The sequence below is a fragment of the Parambassis ranga genome, chromosome 8 (genome assembly GCF_900634625.1).
Source record: "Parambassis ranga chromosome 8, fParRan2.1, whole genome shotgun sequence".
Classification (NCBI taxonomy): Eukaryota; Metazoa; Chordata; class Actinopteri; family Ambassidae; genus Parambassis; species Parambassis ranga.
Window position 1 is genome coordinate 15,071,807 of NC_041029.1, and position 20,084 is coordinate 15,091,890.

The following is a 20,084-nucleotide window of genomic DNA, read 5'->3' on the forward strand; positions in this document are numbered from 1 at the left end:
CAGAAACATGCATATTAGTGGCCTATTGGAGGTCATGTTGCAGGGCTCTGGCAGCACTCTTCCTGCTCCTCCTTGCACAAAGGAGGAAGTAGCGGTCCTGCTGCTGGGTTGTGGCCCTCCACGTCCCCTGGTGTACTGGCCTGTTTTCTGGTATCTCCTCTATGCTCTGGACACTGTGCTGACAGACACAGCAAACCTTCTTGCCACAACTCGCATTGATGTGCCATCCTGGATGAGCTGCACTACCTGAGCAACTTGTGTGGGTTGTAGACATTGCCTCATGCTACCTCTAGGGGTGAGAGCACTGACAAAATGCAAAAGCAGGGCTCTAGGGTGCGACCATTTTGGTTGCAAATGCGACCTAATTTCTCAATGGTGCAACCAAAAAATATCAGAGGTTGCACCGGTGCAACCAGCTGTTAGAAGGAGATACATTCTCCACGACTCTTAAAAGTCTCCCTGTGGTCCAACAACAGACACAGGCACATCAGGCTCATATCGTGGTCTAAACCAATCAGAGACGGTAAAGGGCAGGACCCCCCGTGTGTGTATCTTTGAAAACGTGTCTGCTGCGGTCAGCCAAGACCGTCTGCCGAAAATCCAGAAGAAGAACACAGAGATATGCTGTGCAGAGCTGATGCTGTGTGCCTTCCATACTCCACGAGAACAGAGATATTTGTTCTTGTTCTTGTTCTTGTGACGGGAACAAGAACAAAGTTCATTTCTGCCCAGACTTTTTGAAACATGTGTGCAGAACTCATACGGCCCTCTCACTGCACCGCGCAGCATGCACACACAGACAGACAAGTATTAAAGACGTTTCGCTGCAGAAACCGCAGTTTAGGTGAACATGCAGCGGAGGAGGAGGATGTGTTGCTACTATGTTGATACTATACTAAGAAGTTATAGTACATGACGAATGCCCATTTTAAAAAGTACTGTTATTATCCTGCTATAGTGGACCATTGTCTGCCAGTATGATATCTGCATACAGCTAAACTGTAACAGAATGAAGAGTCTATCACCTGGAGCTCATTAGAGCTCATTAGAAACGTGTTGAAGAAAACAAATATATATATCTCAATCACAACTATTAAATAAATAATATAATTTTAATCATTTTTAATTCCCATTGACAGATAGATAAGTGAGGAGCAACAGCCAGAAAAAGCAAACAGGGAACTGAAGAGTGCTGTATGAACTTTGAATCTTCATTATGGATTTCTGACAGGCAGACTTGTTATCTAGTTTGTTCATAATTTGAATGAGTACTATCAGTACTTTATCAGTATTTAAAATACTTTTTATTTAACTGTGTTCATTATACAAGGTCCAAATTCATTTTAAGATGATATGTGATTATTAAGCCTGTTCATATGTACAAAATGTACTGATGCATACAAAAATATATGGATTAAGTGTGATGCGGTGCACCTAAGAAAAAAAGTTAGGTGCACCAGTGCAAAAAGTTAGTCTATAGAGCCCTGAAAAGTGAGCAAAACATCTGGCAGAAGGGATGAGAGCAGAGAAATGGTCTGTGGTCTAAAGTCTTGATTATTGCCTCTCATTTCCACCTGTTGTCTGTTCCATTTGCACAACAGCAGCTGAAATTGCTTCACAATCAGTGTTGCTTCCTAACAGGCTGATTTCACAGAAGTGTGATTCACTTGGAGTTACATTGTGTTCTTTACGTGTTCCCTTAATTTTTTTGAGCAGTGTATTATAAATGTTAAGTAGCTTTTGATACTGAGACAATTCACACAGAAGCCTAAAAGCCTGATCTGGTCTACCTCCCAAGATTAGAGTGTTTTAGAAAAAAACCCTTCATGTATTTAACACATTCTTACCTGTTCCTTGATCTCAGATTTATTTTCCATCTCTTCTGCAGCAGGACAATCTAAGAAACACACAGTAAAGCCACAGTGTATAACTGAACTAGCTGAACATCTACAGTATTTTGTTTTATGTAATTTTCTTTCCTAAATTTGATGTATCCGAAACATACAATTTTACTCCCTTCTGTTCAAGGTAATTACTGTACATTTAATGGATCTCTGTGCCTCTGAGGTCGTGACAGCCAACCTGAATGTGAACGTGATATCTAACATATTGTTGTAATATCTTTTGGTTGGGCTACATGTAATTGTACCATTACCAGTATTCATGAAGCTGTTACCTTTCTCTTTGGCTTCAGATGGTTCAGACCTGTTTTCAAGTTCCCCTCCTGTGCTGTCATCAGTCTTCTCTGAGTCTCCAGCACCTCCAGGTTCATTCGTTGAATCACACTGATTAAAAAGTAAGGGTTTTTAATAATTATGAGACCAAGACAGCACCATTTAGAATCAAGATCAACATTAGCAGTGCATACCTTTAGCTTGGCTTCAGCCACCATCTCTTCTCCTGCAGGATCATGTCAGAAAAAGCAGGTCAGTGTGAATTCACTCAATGTTTTTTTTCCTTATATTTTGTGTTTGCTAAAGATCATTCCAAAAATATCCCCTTGGGGCCAGAATGACTAGATTTAGTACATTTCTTTAATTTCAATGTCTAATAGTTCTTTCAGCATTTGCTGTTGTCAGCTCTGTTTAGTTTTTAGTTTGATGGATGACCTGGTTACACCCCCATTATACATGAATGAGTTGAAAATGTCCTATCCGGCTGCCATGTTGGCCACACTTCCTCTTTTTTTTAGGCAGCAATAACTAATTAAATATGGATGTATCAAGAAACATTGTGATTAAAAACTGGCCAGCAAGTTATTAAATATCTCTAGAAAAAAATGATTTGAGGAGTACTCTTAGATTTAGTTGGGTCCATGACCTACTAAAAGAGACTCCTGAGCATTCTGACACTTGATAGTTATAGGATGATGGGAAAAGCATTTAATGACCTTACATTACATATTTGTAATTAAAAAAGACTCATAATTTGACTTTTTTTAAAAATATGAATAATTAAAATTCTTAGTAAAGACCCACCTGTCTCAGCATCTTCCTCTTTGTGGGATTTGTGGTCCAGGTCTTCCTGCTGCTCTTCATTCTCATCACACATCAGTCTGTAGCAGCTGGGATTGTTTTCAGTGACCATGACGTCTATTTTTTCTAACAGAGTTATTATCTCTGCTTCATCCATCATACTTCTTGTACATGTGTGGTATCTTTTTTCAGTAAAGGTGCTTTGACCTTTCAGTTCTGTCAGCACACTTTCACATGTTGAATCAGGCTCATGAGTCACAACTGTCATCATATAAGAAAGACTTTCTTTCCCAGCAGCCTTTTCTAACCACTGCACTCCTGATCTGTACTGACGGTTGTGCAGACCATTTGATATCAGTAGGAGAAAGGCATGAACTGGTTCATTTAATGGGATTTGGTCAATGTTTGGCAAACCAAGCATGTTAATGACTGAGATTTGTCGACCACACAAATCATACAGCTTGGATGAAAGTTTGACCACGTGTGTTTGGTCTTCATGGTCAACTAAGAGGTTTTTGGATCCAACATCGATGGTACTGGTGTCACCAAGTAACACAAGTGTGAGCTCAGGCTTTACTGCAACGAAAAAAAGAACATCAGCAGGTTAAAGTGTTGAGTTCTTGTCCCACCATCACAGCTTCAAATCTCAAATATCAGTTATCTTGTCACCTTTGTCATTGCTTCCAGCTGCCATCATATCAGTCTCTTGTGTGTTTTCTCCTTCTTGAATTTCTCTGAGGGACCTTCCCAAAAGGATTAATAAAGTATATTCTATTCTATTCTATTTCTTTCTCTGTTGAGGTTATTCAGAATCCACCTGAAAAAAGGAGATTTTAGTTGTAACTCTTAGTTACATAATTAGGCACCTGAAACCAGCTGAAGATCAACATCACATTTCTGTTAATTTAAAATTAGAGCACAGTAATTACACTCAACAAAAATATAAACGCAACACTTTTGTTTTTGCTCCCATGTTTCATGAGATGGACTTGAAGATCTAAACTTCATTCCAGATACACAATATTACCATTCCTCTCAAACATTGTTCACAAATCTGTCTAAATGTGTGATAGTGAGCACTTCTGCTTTGCTGAGATAATCCATCCCACCTCACAGGTGTGCCACATCAAGATGCTGATCTGACATCATGATTAGTGCACAGGTGTACCTCAAACTGCCCACAATAAAAGGCCACCCTGAAATGTGCATTTTGTTTCTGCTTTATTGGCGGTCTGGGGACTCAGAACCAGTCAGTATCTGGTGTGACCACCATTTGCCTCATGCAGTGCAACACATCTTCTTCGCATAGAGTTTATCAGATTGTCTATTGTGGCCTGTGGAATGTTGGTCCACTCCTCTTCAATGGCTGTGCGAAGTTGCTGGATATTAGTGGGAACTGGTGCACGCTGTCGTATACGCCGGTCAAGCACATCCCAAACATGTTCAATGGGTTACATGTCCGGTGAGTATGCTGGCCATGCAAGAACTGGGACATTTTCAGCTTCCAAGAATTGTGTACAGATCCTTGCAACATGGGGCCGTGCATTATCTTGCTGAAACATGAGGTGATGTTCATGGATGTATGGCACAACAATGGGCCTCAGGATCTCATCACGGTATCTCTGTGCATTCAAAATGCCATCAATAAAATGCACCTGTGTTCTTCGTCCATAACAGATGCCTGCCCATACCATGACCCCACCACCACCATGGGCCACTCGATCCACAACATTGACATCAGCAAAGCGCTCACCCACACGACGCCACACACGCTGTCTGCCATCTGCCCTGAACAATGTAAACCGAGATTCATCCGTGAAGAGAACACCTCTCCAACTAGCTAGTGCTAGACGCCATCGAATGTGAGCATTTGCCCACTCAAGTCTGTTACGGCGACGATCTGGAGTCAGGTTAAGACCCCGATGAGGACGACGAGCATGCAGTTGAGCTTCCCTGAGACGGTTTCTGACAGTTTGTGCAGAAATTGTTTGGTTATGCAAACCAATTGTTTCAGCAGCTGTCTGAGGGCTGGTCTCAGACGATCTCGGAGGTGAACCTGCTGGATGTGGAGGTCCTGGGCTGGTGTGGTTACTCGTGGTCTGCGGTTGTGAGGCCGGTTGGATGTACTGCCATATTCTCTGAAACGCCTTTGGAGACGGCTTATGGTGGAGAAATGAACATTCAATGCACGAGCAACAGATCTGGTTGACATTCCTGCTGTCAGCATGCCAATTGCACGCTCCCTCAATGCTTGTGGCATCTGGCATTTTGCTGTGAGACAAAACTGCACATTTCAGGGTGGCCTTTTATTGTGGGCAGTTTAAGGTACACCTGTGCACTAATCATGATGTCAGATCAGCATCTTGATGTGGCACACCTGTGAGGTGGGATGGATTATCTCAGCAAAGCAGAAGTGCTCACTATCACACATTTAGACAGATTTGTGAACAATGTTTGAGAGGAATGGTAATATTGTGTATCTGGAATGAAGTTTAGATCTTCAAGTCCATCTCATGAAACGTGGGAGCAAAAACAAAAGTGTTGCGTTTATATTTTTGTTGAGTGTAGATCACCACATACAAAGTACTTAAGGGAAAAAAAGGTCAATGGAAATTCCACATGAAAATTCAGGCAAACGTTCAGTTCTGAGATGGAGGAGGATTCTCTGTAGCAGCACTGGGAAGAATTACTGTAGAATATAGATCTGTTAGTAAGATGATGATGGATATAGGAGAAAGAATCTTCAATTTACCTTGGTGTCAGATGAGCTCTCTTTGAACTGGGCTGAAGATCATGTAACAGAAATTTGTACAGTGGAGCATTCCTGCCTGCAGAGTAGTAAAGGAAGCTTACAGACTTTTAAGAGTTTTAATAACAACAACTACACATGCCCTGCTGCCTTTTTGTTTATTTTTATTTTTACTGCATTTTTGTAGTGTTGTCAAAACTCTTCTCTGCAGCCTGCAAAGCCCTTTGTTTGTCTGAGATGTTTAAAGATTAACAGTTTGTTATTGAGGACTGCTTTTCATTTTCTTTCAATTCAGTTTTATTTATATAGCGCATTTTACAATCAGAAATTGTCTCAAAGCCCCCTGAACCCCCTTAAGAGCACTGTGGCAAGGGGAAGAGGAAGAAACCTTGAGCAGGACCCTTAAGGAGGAACCATTCCTGCTGCCAGTCGGCCGGGTAGAGGAGGAGAAGAAGAGGGAGACGGGACAGAGAGGATGAAGGATGAAGGAGAGAGAGAGAGAGAGAGGAGCAAACATGACAAGCAAGATGAAACAGTGATTATATTATAATGGATATCTATATATATCGTCAGTCCATAATTAGTAATAGTAATTTGATAGTAATCAAAACAAAGGTGAGCAGCAGGGGCTAGTGAAGTCAATGAGCACAGGAGAGTTCAGGGGCCGAACTGCAGGTCAGCATGCAGGTCTTGAGACCTGCAAAGAGAGAGAGAGAGAGAGAGAGAGGCACAAAACTACAAGAAAGACAGTGAACACAGATTATGAGATGATATTACCAGTATGAGCCAGACTAATGAGTGGTTTTGCCATCACAGAGGAAGTTGCTTACTTCATCCAGTGTGGATGAGCCTTTACAGTAATGAGCATGCAAGTCTGATGCAGTCTTACCGCCACCTAGTGGCAGGTGAACATATCTTTTGTACATATCTATGTTGCTGTACTTCTCTGGAGAGGAGAACCAAGGAGAAGAGATGAATAGAGAAAAAAAGAGAAGTGCCCCCCTCGCGGACTGCAAGGGGTGCGAGGGGGGCACTCATCGCTGCTTGCAGCGTTGATTTATTCTCACCTGTAGAAAGCTGGGATAGACTCCAGTCCCCATGACCCAGCACTGCAGGAAAAAAGTTGATGGATGTGCTGATATAGAGTGATGGTTCCCTTTGTGCTTTCCTGTGTAATGCAAAGAAAACATAATGAACTGTACTCAGTCCAAATCCCACTATAGTACTCTAAATGGTCAGCTCTGTCACACATCACTGCTGAGAAACAATCCTCTTTAATGCCTCAACATTACCAGTTGTTTTTATGCTAAAGCCAGCTGCTGTTAAAAACAGGAAAACAGGAAAACGAAACTTAAACAACTTGTGTTGGTGTTTCCTCAGCTCTGCCTTCTCTCTGTAGACATGGGTGTGGTGACAGGAAAATGAAAGTGAAAGAGTTTTTCATTGTGATCGAGTGACTTAAACAAATGAACACATTTATTTGTGTTTTTAAACGAAGGAAACCAGACGCACTTGAATTTCAAGACGTTTGGCTTCTCATCTGAGGAGGCTTCCTCCACTCTGACTGCATGCCACACAGACTTTTTATGACTACAAGCTATAATACACCACATACTGTCATAGTACTGTGCTCTATAAAACTGTTGAAATATTATGCAGTACAAATGTGACACAAGTTAAGATGATCAAAAATATGTGGACACGGTCTATCAGTAATAACCACTTCTTTGCATTGTTGACATTTATTGATACCAGCAGAGCTCAGTGGCCTCTCTTCAGCACATACTGACATTTAGAACCTCTTTATGTAAAACACTATGTTGTATAACTTACCTTTTGTTGTGTGTCCTCAGCTCTGTCTGGTCTGTGTAGAAGGAGCTGCTGTATCACAGCTCCTCCCAGCCCTCCTCTGATATATGTAGGGGCGTCTTAGAAACCCCACAGATCTCATTGGTGGAATAAACTAACAGGGCTGTACAGCTCATGAATATTAGTTGTGAACTCATAATAATGAAAGAACTGACAGCAGCATAGAGGAGAACATGTAAAATCCAATAGCATCGACTGGCTGACTGTCAGGATCTGATCCACAGCTGATTAGAAAAACAGAGTTAGTGTACATGTGAGGAGATTGTCTTCCTGTTTTTGCTGAGCTTCATTTATATCAGTTAAAGTTTAAATAAACATGCTTTGCATCAGATTTGTAATTCTAAACATTATAGTAATAAAAACATCAAACAAAGTAAAAGAAACATTCAGTCTTTTAATACATCGGCCTGAAATGATCAGGAAATGAAATCTAATACTGACGGACAGATAACTGGATATTATGCAGGTTACAGGTGCAGTCAGCGGACAGAGATCAGAGGAATATTAGAACTTTATAAGTGTAAAAAATGATTTTTTTAGTTTAATGACAGTAAATTCACTTTTGAAGCTGATCGTCTTTATTGGTGCTGAACGTTGTGATGTTAAGGTTTTACTGAGAACACTCAAATCTGTGTATCACAGCAGTAATGTAGTGCAGAGAGGAGGGACGGTGAAGGATCCAGATCCTGCTCCTGTCTGAAAGTGGATCAGTAACCAGACTATTGTTTCCATGTGTCTTCTCTCCTAGGTCTTTATGAACTCAGGTCTGAAGGAGGTCTGAGTCTCTAGACCTTGATCTCTTCCTCGTCCTCGGTTAAGGCGTGTGATGGTTTGTGGTTTTGGGAAACAGCCGGAGACGAGCTGCTGCTGCTCGTCCTCCTTCCTTTTGTGAAGGACCCTCCACCATAATGACGGGACAGCACGTCAGCTGCCCTCTGGAACCTTTCAGCCTCCATCCCAGGCTCTGCTCTCTGAGGAGACCCAGTGGACCCATCAGGTGTCCTCACAGACCTCTTTTCCTCCTCTGTCCAGTTAGAGCTACAGGAGCGCCCCCTGCTGTTCATAATCCAGCCTGTGGAAGGGCTGGGTGAAGTCACTGCAGGGGTCTGCACAGGTGTGTCTGTTAGAGAGCTGTCTTCATCTTCCTCTCCGTCCTCTTCCTCACCTGCTGCCTGGCTGTGACCAGATATCTGAAGACAGTCGGGGTTCTCAATGAAGCTCAACATCTCAGTCATGAGAGAGGGGCCGAGGTCCACGGTGAAGGAGGTGAGGGAGTCTGAACGTGTCAGCGTGATGCCTGGAGCAGGCTCTTTGTGGATGTCGCCATCTTGGAACTGTCTGTCCAGGCGAGAGAGGCGGGGCAAGGTGACAAATCCAGACTGTAGACCTGCAGGAAGACAAAAACAAGACACACTGAGGACACTGTCCCAAAAGTCCTGCTCTCCAGTGACTTCTTACTGAGAGAATGAGACAGCAGGTGAGACACGATTTCACCCATCCTGTAGTGTTACAGTGATACATTTTAAGGCATCTTAGGGGTAACAACATCCTGAATCACTCAGAGGAAGTGCAGCACTGTACACTTCAAACTGAAAATAATGGGCCTTTTAAAGATGTCAGTTACACTTCTTCACCACAGGGTGGCAGTATGTACCAACCCCAGCACTAACTTTAGGTGCTTTTCACAGTAAACCACACTGCTGAGTCTGACAGGTGGTACAAAATAAAAGCAGCATGAAGCTGAAAGGGCTGAAAATGCTCTGCTGATAAACTTATGAACCACTTGTGTCATTGTTAAAGATGTACAGCAGAGGATCTGAGAAAAGACTTAACCCACTGACAACAATCTCCCATCATGCCTCTCTCTACAGCATGCTGGTTTACATCACTCAGTTTGTTCAAATTCCTCATGAAGTAGGTAATAAATGTGGAGATGGAGGGGGGATTTCCAGCTCAGACTCTGCAGACAGCTGCCTGATAAGCCCTGATTGGTTATCAGATATAATGTATGGTGTGTTAACGCACACAGAGGATGACAGGAAATGCCCAGTGAGAATCTTTCTTTCTTTACTTTCTGCTCAGCCAGCTGTGTGTGTTTGTGTTTATTGGCCTAATTGTGTACAGGTGTTGCCTAGGTGATTCCAGATGACTCAGAGGAAGGCCGCCTGTTTGCTGGTCGTCTTGGAGGAATGTGGGAACGATGTTGAAAGAAGGGCAGCCTCACCCTCCCTGTTTGTGTGCTCGCTGACATTTATAGTCCTGTTTGCTACAAGACTGTTGGAGACTGAGAAGTAAGAACAGAGTCTTAATGATAAGATGTTTAATTGTACCAGGCTTTGACTCATGATCAGGTCACATATCTGTTTCTTTTATTCAGACAGACAGACATTTAACTTGCATTAATGCAAGAAACTTTTTGTGTCTTTATAAAGAGCTTTTATAGCAGACAAATTCTCCTTTTGGTTAAATGTAAAAGGAGAATTCTGATACTTCTAAACTTGGGTGCCAAAAAGTTCTTGCTGACTGAAGAAGTTTTGCAATTTTATGGAAAAATAAACATGAAAAGACATCTTTTCCAGGGTGTAGGAAAGGCATTGTGTTTTTGAACATCAGTGATGTTAAAATTATTCAGAAAGGCAAATTTCCTACCAGCTGTATGTGGGCTGAAAACAACAAGCTGAGACAACGAGGTCAAACTTTCGACCAAATCTGATGGCTGGAACACAATTTGTGGCCATCATGGCTAAATAGAAGCTGTGTACAGGTGCTGCCAATGGGCAGGATTGGAGACAGAGCAATGAACAATGAGGTGCTACACTGTCCCAGACCTCCTTTGAAGGACACACTGAAGTGTCCTCAGCCTTGCAGACTGACGTGTCAGCAATAACAGTTTGAGCAGAACGACTACTGCCGCACAAACAAGGTACAAAAAAAAAAAATCGTACACACCAGAGACCTGATTTAATCAGAGTGGAAGGAGGCTAATGCCATTAGCTAATGTTATATGTTTACCTGGCATCAGTGCAGCGAATGCATGGCAGCTAAAGCAACAGCTAAAAACAAACATTTGTTTAATCAGCTGAGAGTTTTGTCAACTGTAAAACCCTTCCTGTGCTGCTCCTGTCAGTGTTAATCATTACTTTATCTGCAGTCCCATGTCGGGAAAGGGTTGTGTTTATTTACTCACTTATGCTGCTCTACAGTGTGAGGACAAAGGCCAAAGGTGCAGCTGAAATCAAAACATTCAAAGCATTTCTCACTTTTAATGAAGATAATCTTGCTGCTAAGATGCTTTACATAAATCCCGCCCCATGCTAGAGGTGATTATCTGTATTATCTCACCATATGTGCAGAAGGAATCATCTGTTGAGCTGATGGACCCGGGGAAAACCCTCTGCAGGCACCCGTTGGGAGAGTCCAGGTTCAATTGGGGTAAGGAGATGGCGTTCTTGATGATGGGTGAGATGTCTGGTGGCGGGGATGACAGGTCACGTGAGCCCCCTCGTGGCCGCGGCCCAGAGTTCTTCCGTACGTGACGAAATGTGCGCGTGAAGAACCCGGTGGTCTTGGAGCTGCTTGTTGAGTCTGGACTTCCTGGCTCCCTGACCCCCCCGTAGTTGCTAAGGAAGGAAGTGTCACCAAACACATCCCCGCCACGGCCAACGTGCATCGTGTGTCGGAAGTCGCCCAGCGGCGGGCTGATCATGTCCACAGAGAGGTCGCTCTTGAAACGACGTTTGCCCTGAGAGCCTGACACAAGTCCTTTAAACCCCGGCAGCTTCCCCAGACTCATGGCGGCAACAAAAAGTGTAATTTCCCTTTAAATCCCTTTAAATGAAGAACTCTGATTACATGTCCACTGTAAGACCAGAGAGAGAGAGAGACAAACAAAACATTAAAAAGGGTGGACAGTGAGGACAGAACACACAAAAACGTGGTTTTCAATCGTCAGAGAATGTGATCCGCTCTCTATAGAGTCACAACCAGATCCACCGCCTGCCCACTGCTTCCCTTTTGGATGCACACAGTAAGAGGCCGGTATGGACGCAGAGCCAGTTCACATCGCCGCCTCACAGCTAGGATGGCGTGTCTGTCCAAAAACAAGCTCAAATGATGCACAGCAGCAGCTCTCACTCAGAACCAAAATAAGAAAAACCTCGCTTCCTCTCGTCACCGCAGCCTCTGTGTGGTTAAAGTCTTTGGGACTGTTTAGAAATCTAACCACAACTGTAAATACACCAGCCAAACAACTCAGCTGCTGTGTGCGACGGAAGCTACACAACAGACTGCTGTCATATAGTTTTATATATATTTCTGATTTGTAGCACTGTCTCCATGTCGAGTGCTTCTGGCACGAAGAGGATCACCTCATCAAGGCGGCGGCTTCACAAAGTAAAGCTGTCAGACACTTACTGAAGTTTATAAAGGACTCTGTTAAAGGCCGAGTCACTTTACAGGCTCATTAGGCGCTGCTTTCCCTTCACACTATATTTAAAGTTTGCCTACAAAGACCAACACCTGAGTGTGTGTCTGTTGATGAAGTTCACTGTTGTGATGCATCATAGAAAAGTGTCTGTGTTCCTTACTGGCAGCGAGGCCTTTCCTGTGTGTCCTCCCTTCCTGAGTTCCTCTTCACTGTCCAACCAGAATTAATGGCGAGTCCACCACCACGCACCGTCTCCCATTAAGAAACACTATCCACAGGACATCCTGTCCACAGGCCTGTCGCCCTCTTTGTCCTCCGCTTCCCGGTCCTTCCACACCACAAGATACCAGACCAGTGAAAACAATCAGAGCAGAAGAAGAAGAAAAAGAAGAAGAAGAGTGATTCGCTCTTAAAACAACAAAGTAAAGCGCTGTAATCCAGAAACTGTTTTGTCTGCGTCGTCCTGGAAGAATGATAAAGCTCCTCTAGGATTGTCCATGCACTGGATTAGCTGCTAATCCCTTCTGTCTTCCCTCACTCGGTCTCTGCCCTCTTCAATCCACTTAGTGCCTCAGTGTGTTCCAGGTAGAATGTGGGGGTTCACGTTCAGCCAGCTACAGAGCAGAGAGAGAGAAGAAGAGAGACGTGAGTTACACAACCGAACCAGCAGATGCACATAAAGGCAACAAAAAACCTGACCTGTCATTCAATGCTGTAAAAATGTATACAGAGACACAAGGAGCTGCAGGGATTTGCACAGTTTAGCAGCTTAGAAGATTCTTGGGTGTCAGTTTCCGCAGCCGTCTGGACTCAGAGGGCGTGAGTAGCACACAAGGAGATGCCACACTGTGTGAAGGGCTCTCAAATAGTGTTATTACATGCAGGTCTTTTATACCAGGTTATGGTTGGTGTGACGGTTATGTGTTAAATTTGAGCACAGAAACCGTCGGCAGACGTGGTGTGGCAGACTCTTCCTCTGTTGCTCCTGGACGCACTCTCCAAACTTTCGTGCCTGCTGAATAAATGGATCCAAAAGGCAAAGAGAGCACTGGGTGGTAAGCTCCCTTCGCCACACGTGACCCCTTCAGGAAGCAGCCAAATTTAGGATTAACATCCAGGCTGCTGGAGTTACTGGCCGAGGGCACTGCCAGGCCAATGTGGAAATTCAGTTGTTGCTGCTGCTACTCTTGTTGGCCTGGCCTTAGATTCACCTGCATGATTTCTTCTCATTTTATGTGTTGCCTGATAACCTGTGATCTCACAGCTCAGTAACACTTAGTTTAAGGGAGCGATTAAGGCACAAGAAGCTGAGAGACAGACACAACATTCAGTTTTCAGGTTGATGAATACCCTCACAGATACTGAAGAGTTTGAAAAATGTGATATTAAATGCTAAAATAAGTAGCTAATGTTTTGTTTTGTTGCTTCGTTCAGTGTTTATTTCAGCTTCATTGTCTGCTAACCCTCTGCTCACTGCTTTAATGCTGCTGCCTTCATTTCTGCTTCTTTTCTAGCTCCTTTTACAGACTTTTATAAGATTTCCTTCTTCTTTCACATGGCAAAAAACACTGACCTCACCATGTTTGTGTAGTATAAAGTGAACCAATACAAGCACATAAATTCACTTTGGGAACTTTATTTCTAAAATCGGCCTCATTAGAGACACACAGAGAGACACTTAACATGTTATTTATCCCTAAACTGTACCTGCAGGCATCCGTAAACAAGCCTGTTCCACATGAGCTGCCGGACTGATTGCAGACACAGAAGCAAAAGTGGATGCTGGAAAAGCGTAATGGGAACAGCGTGCAGCGGGGAGAGGAGACCGGACGCCATCTATTATGGCCATCAAATAAAGGATCTGAGGAGGCTGATGGGAAACACATTTCTACCTCCTGGCTTCATGTGTTTTTCTCCCATTTTTTTTCCCATCAGTCTTCCTGTGTTTTTCCTTCTGTCACAGAAACTCTCCGTCAAACATGCTCGCCTCCTCTGTCACTCTCCCTGCTGCTGGCGGATCAAACATCTGGCACCACAGAGCCACAGACTGCAGAACCGGGCCCTGATGACGGAGCCGGTCAGCTTCCTCTGCTGGACCACGGCCCTCTCAGAGCAAACAATATGCGTGGTTAAAAAATACAACATGCACTCAGTTTACAAGGATCCACTGCTGCAACGTGGCAACACACCCCCAGCTTTTAACACATGCACGTCCAGCTGTTGTAGCCTTCTTTTGCCACAGGGGGGTGTGAGCTGTAGGCTGCTCTCTGTGACACGCTGTAGTGTTACAGTGTAGTTCTGTGTATTCTTACACGTCTTGTAAATGTTTTGCGTTTTTTGCGTTACTTTGTTATAAACCCTACTGTGTTCTTTCTTTGTTGCAGCTTTCAACCAACATTTGACCTCGATGAGACATCGTTGTCAAAGTGTGCCGCAGTGCCGACATGATCGAAGGCTGCACGTGAGTCTCTGAATTCCCATAATCCTTTGGTTGTGTAATGCTACAAAAATGGACACCAAGACATAAAGACAGGCGAGTGAAACATGTACGTAGTTATGCGCCCCCCTGTGGCTGTGTGAAGAAATGCACATAAAGGCTCCCACTGATGGGACTCGGCAACAAAAGGGACCAAGAAACTGGCAAACTCCAGTCTCCTGGGTGAGAGTCTGGACTTGAGTAAATAGTTATCCACCCGTCTGTCTCTATTGTGACTTTAGTAGTCCACAAAAACAATCAACACAGGCGTCACTGGCAATCCACTTTTTTTACGGTGTTACAGCGTCTGGACGTGTTGTATTGGTTTGTCTTCATGATGAATTCAAACCTGCAACACGTGTGTGAACCCTGTGACTTATAAATGAACTCCCTTTGACACTTTCCCTGAAGTTCTGCTGAGTCAACAAAATCCCCTTTCAAGACTGAAGATAAGAATCCACTGCTTCAAACTGTTTCTGGAACTTTGTGTACAGGGCACAAATACTATAAAGAGACGATGCAGGTTAAACAAACATGTCTCGGTCTTTATGGTCAACCTTCACCGCTTTCATGAATACTCTTGTTTTTTGTTCGGGTCTTCTGACAACAAACCTCAGAGGCAACAATGAAGTGCAAACATATCCGACTCTGTTCTAAAGCTCCAGCTAACAAAGGGTTTAAGGAAATTGTTGCTTCTCCAAACTTCCACCTAGCAAACGTAAACAGGGAGGAACCGTTAATGAAATATAAAACCAAATGTTTAAAGGAAAGTGTCCCGGATACTCACAGAGTCCATGTTGTAAGCAAAACAATTTAGATCTTTGCTCAGTATTACACTAAATATTCTGGAGGTTTTATGAGCGGGTGATTGATAAGTTTGTGTCCTAAGACAGAAGAAGGTTGTTATTCAGCTTTCTGTATTAAATAATTGCTGAATTCAAATATGGCAGAGAGAGCATGGAGGATAACTGGTCGCCCTCATTAAACAGGAGACAACTGACATGATGTAATAACACAGAGGTACATCAGCACAGTGCTGGATGTCTCCCAGGGACCAAGCTGTCAGCTCCCTGTGGGCCTGATGAGCAGATCCAGAGACAATCTGTCATTTCTGAGGAGGATCCTGAGAGATTTCTGCAGCAGTCTGTAACCATGGATCAGACTTGGGTCCACCACCTCCAACCAGAGAGCAGAGAACAATCCAAACAGTGGAAACAGACAGAGTCTCCAAATCAGTGAGGTCTGCAGCAAGGTGATGGTCTCTGTTTTCTGCTGCTGGACCACCTGGAAAAGGGTCACACTGTTACAGGGGCCGACTACACCGATCTCTGAGACAGCTACAGGAGGAGACCAACAAGATCCAGACCACAAGTCCACCATCATCCAACACCTGTTCACCTGATCTACACCCTCACACTGACACCTCTCCAACAGGATGGAGGAGGAGGAGGAGGAGCTCAGCGGTCGCCATTTGACATCATCACTGCTGTGGAAACCTTCTGGAGGTCTGAGACTTCACGGACAAAGGATCTCTCGCTGACTCTTTGACCACCTGCCAACCCGCTGATCTGAGATCTGGCACAAACTGAACACAGTTGTTCTGCATTTTTGCTGGAGTTGAACAGTGACCAATTGATTATGACTGTTTCCACCAAACTTCTCATCACTTCATCTGCAGTTCAGCATGTAACTGACATAAAAACACAAATGACAGCTGGGTTAATGGGAAGTAATGCTGCTAAAGAGGATGTACTTAAAGAGACTCATCTCTGCAAACAATGACACAAACATGTTCCCTGCATGACATTTGTTGCACTTCACATATTTTGATTGGAGAATATAATGCAATGCAAACACTTTTTGGACGCGTGTGTGTGTGTGTGTGTCCATGTTACAGGCAGAAAACAGTAGATTAAGAGCTCCTCTGTCAACTAACAATAACTGATAAAACTTTTTGATGTTCAGCATATTTAAAGTGAGTAAACTGAATAATCTTACCTCAGCGAGTGAAACAACCTCACCACCTCTGTCCTCTGTAATCCTCCTGTGTTTCCACTTGCATGTGAAATTTGCATCAGAGCAGCAGAGGAGTGACTCTGAGCTGCTGCTGAGCAGACAAGTGAACCAGAAGGAGATGACGAGGAGGAGGAGGTAAAGTGGGCGGATCCCAGAAACACGACCGACTGAATAATAAGTGTAACAAAACTCTGTAAGTCAGAGCAAAACCTAGACAACAGAAGTGAAACAGATTCGCAACCGACCACAGAGAGGCTGAAGGGTCCGATAATAAACCGCAATGACCCTTCACACTGTGTGTCAGTGTTAAATGTGAGAATATTTGCATATGTGTGTGGTTTCTGTATTTCTTTGTCTTCTTCCTGCATCTGTTTGTGTGGGATGAAACTGACTGAGCTATTCATTAAACAGTGGAGAGTTAGAGAAGTAACCACACACACACACAGCTTATTATCAATAGAATATGACGAAACAACAGCTTTGACCTTTCTGTTCTGCATTGCAAACATTAGCATGCTAACTTGAGTGGAGCACTGTGTATGCATGGGGCACCACCTGTGGTCATATGTATATGTAGGGCATGTCCTGTGAGTGACAGGCAGGACTGACCGTGGCAGCTGAAAATGTTGGACAGAGATGGGGAAAAAATAATCTAACCAAGAAGTTTTAACACCAACTCTGTCCCCCCTCAAAAGTGATCAGTCCTGCCGCACATCTGTGTTTCATGACATCAGCATCTGTCCTCCAGAACAGGAGCAGAAATCCCCTTCACAATAAATACCTCATCTTTTTAAATGTGTTTTCACTGGATGGATGTTCTGGGTCAACAGTGAGCTGTTGAGCCCTAAATGAGTCTCAGAGGAGTCTCAGCGTATTGGCCGCCTCTCTGATTTATAAGAAAGTAATTTCCTGTGTAGAAAACCTCTGTCTGATGAGCGCTTCTTCCTCTCCAAACCTCCCTGTCAATGACTTGTGTGTTCTGCATGTTCATAAATGTAGGATTCACACTGTGTGTGTGTGTGGCCTTGTGTTGTTGCTGGCCTTTCTTGCCCTCCCAGCACATCAGTGGCCTTCTGATACCTGTCAACAGGTGGTCCTCCCAGATTCACACAGCAGTGGTGATTCCTCCCTTTCTCATCACCTCCCTCTCAACCCTTCTCTTCACTAACCTCCTCTGCTCTCTTCTCCCTCAGAGCTGACTGCCTCCTCTTCTCCCACCTGCCATGGGACAAACTGATTTCTGTTTATCGGAATCCTTAACTCCTCCTCTGGAGAATCTCTCGGCCTCAGCCGCTGGCGTTACTGATAATCCACCCTCAGATCATCATTCAAGTGAAACCACAGGTGTAGTTCTTGTCTTGTTGTTTCTAACAGAAATGTTTCCAGTGGGACCCCAAAAAGTGACGGACCATGCTTGCTGTTTTTAAACTTTGAATTCTGCGGAAAAAAAAAAACCTGCAGTCATTTTGTTTGCTTAATTAATTAATTTTTACTGTTAGCCAACCTTTGTGCATCACTTTTTGGGGTCCCCCTGGAAACATTTCCCTTGTCCTTTGCATTACTTTGAGCCTGTTTCTAATTTTTGCATCACATTTGATAATTCAAATCTCACTTAATATTAGGAGACATGCTTTATATTGTGTTTTATTGTTGCATCTTAGAGAAGTATTCTTGAACTTTTACAGCTAATCAGCTCCGAGTTATTTCCTGTTTCTCTCACATGGTGTTCGGGACGGACTTGAATGATAACTGACTGAAAGAATTGAGTGCTAACAACGTCGCACAGGTCACAGAGATGAATGAAGCTGTAGGAGAACTCATCACTGAATCTGTTGTCCCTCTATGTCTGCCTGTGGAGACAGATGATGATGTCTAGGAGAGCTGAAACCAGGCATTGTCCTGTTGAGTGTACATGCAGAGCTGAATATGGAAACAAACAGAGAGAAGATACTGTCAGAGCATTATAAAGAAACTTAATGAATAACTTGCTGCTCTCTCGCCGCCTCTGTCCCTGAGGAGTGTTTTCTTTGTGCTGCTGTGTTTTTTGTTGATGCCAGCTCTTATATGTGACCCAGCAGCAGGTGAGGCGAACGTGTGGATGCTGTCCCAAACCAGCTAAACCACAATGCAACAGCACGGGCTGAAGTACAACTGTTAGCATGTGGCGAGCGATTGGTGCATTTTTAACTCAGTGTTCAGGGTGGAAATGGATGTGCAGTGGTTGGTGAATGTGTCTGCAGCTGAAACGTGTGGTGCAGCTCAGATTTAGACGGCCTTGTTACACCCTGTAATTCCAGCCCAAACCTCACGGCTCTGGAAGGAGAGCGACAGGAAGAGGAGCGTCACTTCTCACTGGCACCACAGAGATTTTTGTGTGTTGGTGGAGCTAAATGTGCAAAATGCAGACACCAGGCAGCAGAAAGGGTATCAATAGAGATTGATGTCATAGTGTGGGGGAAAGTAGCACTTATTGGTGAGTTGATGTTTAGTGTCTGGACGTCATAGTTCATATTTCTAGTTGTGTCAAAATTAGATGGAAGTTCAGAAACCCTGTTGGATGCCTTTCCTAAAGTGGAGGCATCATGGCTGAGTCAGGTAATGCGCGTCCATGTGATTGGGAGGAGTGGCTTCGGGGTGAGCTCCGAATGAATGGGACGTGTGTTTACTTTTGAAATCTGTTTGATTTTGAAAACGCTTACTGAGTTAAAGCAAAATCTCCTACCCGACCTTTAAGTGTAAAAATATAAACACACTGTGGTGTGCGTTTTGTGTACAGTTCTTGGATTATGGCTATAGACTGTAAAAAATATAAACCAACCTCCTGTGATGGCGCCTGTATGTTTCTGAAGAGTGATGTTGGATCGGTGTGGGAGGCAATTCCACCTTAACTCCTTAATAATCCAAATACAGGCAAATGTGTAAGCAACAGCAAATAATCTGAGTTCACAACTGCCTGACTTGTCATCAGATACCACAAGTGTTAATGTACCGGGCTCTAAAGTTTGAGTTTTTAACATGGAGGAGCCGGCCTCAAGTGGCCAAATGAGGAATTGCAGTTTTTGAAGAAGTTCTCCAAAAGATGTCCTTGAGAAGTTTGAGTTTGGGTTCACACTCACAGTGACCTTTGACCTCTGGAAACTGAAATCTAATCTTCCTCCAGACCAAATGTATGTTGACACTAAATATGAAGCACGGACAAACATGATAGAAGCTGCCGCTGCTTCACGCTGGATGTTTTTCTAAGCGTGTTGTTTGCTTCAGTAAGAATTCCTCCCTCCACTCTCTTGTTCTCCTGTTGATTCCATGTTAAACAGGAAATTGCATGGTATTACTGGGATATTTATTCTCATTAAGCCACACTGATGTTCCCATACGAAAAGGACGCGCTGTGCTTTTCTTAGCAAACAGATCAGCACGGCGGAGCGTCCTTCCTCTCTGCACGTTATGTGTTACCGCCGCCTAAAATTCATTTTTTACTGACAATCTCAACTCTGTCCTCAGCAGTATCCTGGCCACAAAGGAAAGTATAAATCACATGTCATCAGATCTAAATCTGTCTCTGTTACTCATGCC

The 20,084-nt window shown here is 43.7% G+C and overlaps 2 protein-coding genes across 7 annotated transcripts in view; both read right to left on the minus strand.

Moving 5' to 3' along the window:
• Nucleotides 1-7,666, minus strand: part of LOC114439432 (interferon-induced very large GTPase 1-like) — a 47,972-nt gene extending 40,306 nt beyond the window's left edge. For 2 of the 6 annotated variants that reach the window (XM_028411367.1, XM_028411366.1), the window contains exons 1-8: nucleotides 7,558-7,666; nucleotides 6,792-6,892; nucleotides 5,728-5,803; nucleotides 3,645-3,792; nucleotides 2,979-3,551; nucleotides 2,369-2,400; nucleotides 2,177-2,285; nucleotides 1,848-1,897 (exon numbers count right to left, since the gene is read on the minus strand). In XM_028411367.1, the coding sequence (XP_028267168.1) occupies nucleotides 1,848-1,897; nucleotides 2,177-2,285; nucleotides 2,369-2,400; nucleotides 2,979-3,551; nucleotides 3,645-3,672 (792 nt within the window). In that variant the 5' untranslated portion in view covers nucleotides 3,673-3,792; nucleotides 5,728-5,803; nucleotides 6,792-6,892; nucleotides 7,558-7,666. The remainder of the gene's footprint in view (nucleotides 1-1,847; nucleotides 1,898-2,176; nucleotides 2,286-2,368; nucleotides 2,401-2,978; nucleotides 3,552-3,644; nucleotides 3,793-5,727; nucleotides 5,804-6,791; nucleotides 6,893-7,557) is intronic. The other 4 variants (XM_028411363.1, XM_028411360.1, XM_028411362.1 and 1 more) reach the window with 3 other exon arrangements.
• A 384-nt stretch (nucleotides 7,667-8,050) lies between these two features.
• Nucleotides 8,051-16,820, minus strand: LOC114440397 (cdc42 effector protein 1-like). Its single transcript, XM_028412831.1, has 4 exons — nucleotides 16,494-16,820; nucleotides 12,180-12,633; nucleotides 10,936-11,452; nucleotides 8,051-8,980 (listed from the first exon to the last, which is right to left on the minus strand). The coding sequence occupies exons 3-4, from the start codon at nucleotides 11,384-11,386 to the stop codon at nucleotides 8,379-8,381; spliced, it is 1,053 nt and encodes a 350-aa protein (XP_028268632.1). The 5' UTR covers nucleotides 11,387-11,452; nucleotides 12,180-12,633; nucleotides 16,494-16,820; the 3' UTR covers nucleotides 8,051-8,378.
• Between the last annotated feature and the right edge of the window lie 3,264 nt (nucleotides 16,821-20,084).